Here is a 4763-nt window from a genome sequence, read left to right on the forward strand (position 1 = left end):
AAAAATATTTCAGTACAGTCATGTTCTAAGCCACTTCCATGAAGGTATTTTTTTCGTTTCCTTTCTACTAGGACATGAACGTGAAGGTCATTTATTTTTAGCATGTTTAAAAATTATCCATTTTATTTCTCCTTTTCTTTTTTAAGAAATCATTTTCCTCATTCAGAGAAAAATGTTCATTTATTTAAAAATTAAGATTATGAAAACTGTATCAAATTCCATGTTTACTACTCCAAAAAGGCATCTCAATTTTCTCTCTCTAGGGTCTAGTTATATGCTAGCAAAATTCTTAGCAAAACTAAAGTTACCTCTGGAAAAATTCAGCTCGAATTAGCTGCTACTGAAGTCACGCAAACTCCCAAGCGAACTGGACTACGTTTGCCTGTTAAGAACGGTAAAGCCTAGCTCTCCTGCTAAAGCCAGTGCTAAAAAATCATATGGGCAAAAGCAGCAGAAAAATAATACTTGAGCGTTGCCAAATTCTGTGACCATGTGCCTCCTTTTATAGTCCCAAAGTGTAGTTATTTTTTTTTTAAATCTTCAACTGCCTACATTACATCTTTCAGCAAATCCAGACGATGACGAAAGTACAGCTTTGTTCCGATTTGTGTTTCTCGCCCTCTCTCTCTTTCATTATGGCTTTCTGGGAAATACTGCTAAGTGATGCTCTGGCGCCGGAAATCAGGTGTCATGTGATAACGCTCGGTTCTGTCCAAACACGCGAACTTTCTTGCTTTGTGCCGGAGAGTCTTTTCTTTGGAAGGGGTTTGAGTCCAAACAGCCGGCAAGCGGCGACTCGGTACTTCTTCGACATGATGTTGTAGAGGATGGGGTTGATGGCCGCGCTAAGGTAGAAGAGGACAAAGGACACCAAGTTGCAGTACTGGCTGATCACTGCTATCTCCAAGGATCCAGCTTCAAAGGATTTGGAAAATAAATATCGTCCTACGTGAAAAGGCAACCAGCAGAGTATGAAAGCAAATACCACCACAACTAAAATAAAAACAGCAGAAGAAATTGTGTTAAGTACAAGTATTAAAATACAGGTGATTAAAATTCTGTTTTAAAGTTCTGGGTTTTTAACAAATTAATCACAAAGTGTGAAAATGCCTCCCGTAATTTTTCAGTTTTGTGCCTCTCAATACATTCTCTGGGAGTATAAATTAGCGATACTTAACACACATTGGTCGTATCTAAACAGGCTGCCTGTATACTGCACGACTAATCTGAGGTAGCGTACTTCTAAACGATAAAACATATGTTTTTATAAAATCAGAATTAAGAATCAGAATGGTGACAAAAAAAGTAAAACAATGTATCATCTGCAGTGTTTAACAAAAGCAAATTGTATATAATGTGATAGACTCAACACTGTGTTGTAATGAAGAATGTACTCACTGGGAAGCAAAATTGTTTAAGGCAAAGGCCCAAAAATAAAACAAACCACCAGAATTTGGACTTGTAGAGCACATGTGCCAAGGTAAGAACAGGAAGAGTGGTGCACCCTTCCAGTTTGTCCATTTTTTAAAACAGGAGTTACTTCAAGAATAGTAAAACTAAATATATAATATATAACTGCATAATTATAGTTACATAGTATATCTGTAATATTACACTACCACTATGGTTGCATTTTTATGTAAATATAATATATGTAGAGTGATAGGAATGTGCGTATCTTTGAGCATTGGCCCATTTGGATTTCCATCCTAGAGAAAGGGAAACTTTTTCTGTTCATTTCCTGTGTGCTATTGACCTTTTATGATTTTTCATATTGCTTTGAGTGTGTCTATTAATATACCAGAGAGAGAAAAACCACAAAACTTAAGCAAGGTTTTTTGACATTCTTAAGCATTTTTTACCAATTAACCTGTTCTCTTGTGTTAGCAATCCTGCTTGCTCGTGTCAAGTCACAGGAGATACAAAATTCAAAGAGCTAAGAGGGATGATTGTCAGCACCTTCCCCAAAAAACTTTCTGAACAAGCACTCCCAAGTTTAAATGGATACTTATGCAGGACTTATGGTGGACTCTAAAGCACAGAGCTGAAATTCAGAGTATCTGTTTTCCAGCTCTGCATCTTCTTGAGCCAACCACTTCCATTTTTTCCGCCGTATCTTCACCTACAAAATTCAGATAACGTTTCCCTAGCTCACAAGTGTGCTCTGGAGTTTAACCCATGTAATATTACCATGATGGTCATTACAAACAGAATTTTAAGCATAGTCAGTATTTTCACATGTGGGCATGCATATCCCTAGTCAGGCTTTCAACAGTTTAATCTTCACGCGTGCAGAATCACATTGATTTCAATAGGAACGGGGTATGATAGCTCCTTTGCAAGTCAGGCTATACATTTAGGTGTTTAATTACCATCCTAGAAGCATAACCTTTCTCTACAATTTAAAACAAGCGTTGACGCTAATCCCATTTACTTGATGTTCCATGACTTGCTGAAGTCTTATAAAGTGCCTTCTAAATTTTAAGCAGAACATTAAAACCAATGAGAGCAGACTGCATTGAGCATCTGCTGGTACTGGGCCCTTCTAACTTCTTTTCTTTCCATCTTTCCATCAGACATCAGACTGTTACTTAGAAAATATTGGTTGTCTGTCAGAGGACAGTCTTGCCACTGTCTTGCTGTTCTCAGACCTTCTAAAAGAAAAAAAAATAAAGGTGTCTGAAATATTGTAATGCTTGCTGCTACACTTCGGGGCAGAAATAAACATTATTTCAAAATTCTTTACGGTTAAGTATACAGAAATATAAACATGGCAGTAATATAAGCCAGCAATTTACTTATTGTAAGTAGAGATTCATAATCCCGAAACTCTAGAAGTGTAAATGACGAAATTACTTCCAAGGTCACGCTTACCAGACTGAAGTAATTCTATTGATCATAAAATGTAGCTGAAAGGGCACAAAGAATGACGCGGTTTTTATTATTCTTCCTGCTGTTGCATAGTAATACAGCAGGACATGAACAAAAAATCAGTTAGGCTCCCATTTAGTAATTAAGGTACTTCGGACACACTGCCACCTCTTCATCTAGCTCATTAGCCCATCACTTCCACCCAGCTGAAATGAGCACAGCAGAGCTGCTGCCCGTGAAACCTTCTCCACGCAAAGCGCCTCATCCCCACTGAAACCCATGGGATGACTTGCGCTGCGGAGGACTTTTTGCTTGACTAAAAGTACGCAGCAGCAGCAGGATTCTGCAGTTCTCAGACACTACACTGCAGCACAACTTTTTGGTTTTGTGCATCAAACTCCCATCACATGCACTGACTTAGTATGTTAAAAATTGTGTTTCCATGTGCCAAAAATAACCGTTGTTTAAACCGTTCAGTAATGTAAATACACAAAGTTAGGAATGACAGTGTCTATCGTCTCGATCCTGTTTTCTTAAAGTCACTGAGAATTTACATGAGAACAGACCTCAAAGGAGACAAAATGCTCCCTGTTCAGCACACGCTGGTGTTTTGCTAATATAAAAATGCAGATTGATTTTCATAAGCTCACACAGCCATCCCAGTAAATAAGCCAAATTTGATAAAACCTTGATAGTCTTTTCATGTGAAACTAAAAACTAAGTGCACATCGTATCCTGCAGCTCAACTTTGTGGTTTGAGAAGGGTTTAGTTTTGTTTAAAAATCAAATAAACTACCCTTCTGTTAATAACATCGGTATCCACAACCAAAGAGCAAAAATGTTCAAAAAATCTCCAGGGCACTAGCTAATTGTAACTGCAGTATTTGTCCTTGTCCGTGATTCTTACTAACGTTTGCTTAACCGTTTGAGAGTCCCCAGCTCGAACCAGTTAGAAATAAATCTAAGGAAGGAGGAGAGTTATTCTACGAATACCTTGAGGTGTAGCCCTTTGTATGAAACACTTCCAGCAAATGCTTTCCTTCGGAAGCACCTATAGTGAGCTACCAGTGCGCTCTCAGTCTCTCTCTCTCACACACACACAAGCACACACATCCTTTGGCAAAGCAGAGCAAGAGTCGTACCTAACATTTTCACAGTTTGCTTGTTGTTCTTATCCCTGATGACAGCGTTTGGACCGATGTTCTTCCTCTTTCTCCTCCAGAGCTTCCTCCCAACGAGGCTGTACAGCACGGTCAGGCAAAACACGGGCAGGAAAAAGAAGATGCTGGAGGTCCAGACCATGATGGTGAGGAGCCCCGAGCGGATGGCGTACTCCGTGGCTCGGCACTCGTTGGTGCTCAGGGGGTTCGTGCCGTTCTCGTGCTCGACCCCCACCAAGACAAAGATGGGTCCGGCGCTAATGAAGGAGACGGCCCAGAGGAAGAGGATGACCAGCTTGACCTTCCCCTTGGTGATGATCACTTTAGCTCGGAGCGGGAAACAGATGGCGACGTATCGCTCCGCGCTGAGGGCGGTGATGTTGAGGATGGTGGAGTAGGTGCAGCTCTCGCTGACGAACTGGAAGAGCTTGCAGAGGAGGTCCCCGAAGTTCCAGGGCCGGTACTGCCAGAGGCGGAAGAGGTCCAGGGGCATGCAGAGGAAGATGAGCAGGTCGGAGAAGGCCATGCTGGACAGGTAGAAGTTGGTGGTCGTCCTCATGTCCCGGAACCGCGACACCACCAGCATGGTCATGAGGTTGCCGATGATCCCGATGACGAAGAGGAGGACGCAGGCAACGGTGATGCCGGTGAGCACGGGCGCGGGGAAAAGGTGCAGCGGGGGCTCGGTGCCCGTCCGGTTCTCCGCGCCGCGGCCGCCCGCGCTCCCCTCCC

At 41.8% G+C, this 4763-nt stretch overlaps 1 protein-coding gene across 1 annotated transcript in view; it reads right to left on the reverse strand.

Annotated features, from left to right (window-relative positions):
• Window positions 1-433: 433 nt before the first annotated feature.
• The window catches only part of GHSR (growth hormone secretagogue receptor), a 5219-nt gene continuing 889 nt past the window's right edge, over window positions 434-4763 (reverse strand). The window contains exons 3-4 of the mRNA XM_009333603.1: window positions 4014-4753; window positions 434-993 (exon numbers count right to left, since the gene is read on the reverse strand). Of these exons, the coding sequence (XP_009331878.1) occupies window positions 689-993; window positions 4014-4753 (1045 nt within the window). The 3' untranslated portion in view covers window positions 434-688. The remainder of the gene's footprint in view (window positions 994-4013; window positions 4754-4763) is intronic.

This window comes from Pygoscelis adeliae, unplaced genomic scaffold, assembly GCF_000699105.1.
Source record: "Pygoscelis adeliae isolate BGI_AS28 unplaced genomic scaffold, ASM69910v1 Scaffold220, whole genome shotgun sequence".
Lineage (NCBI taxonomy): Eukaryota > Metazoa > Chordata > Aves > Sphenisciformes > Spheniscidae > Pygoscelis > Pygoscelis adeliae.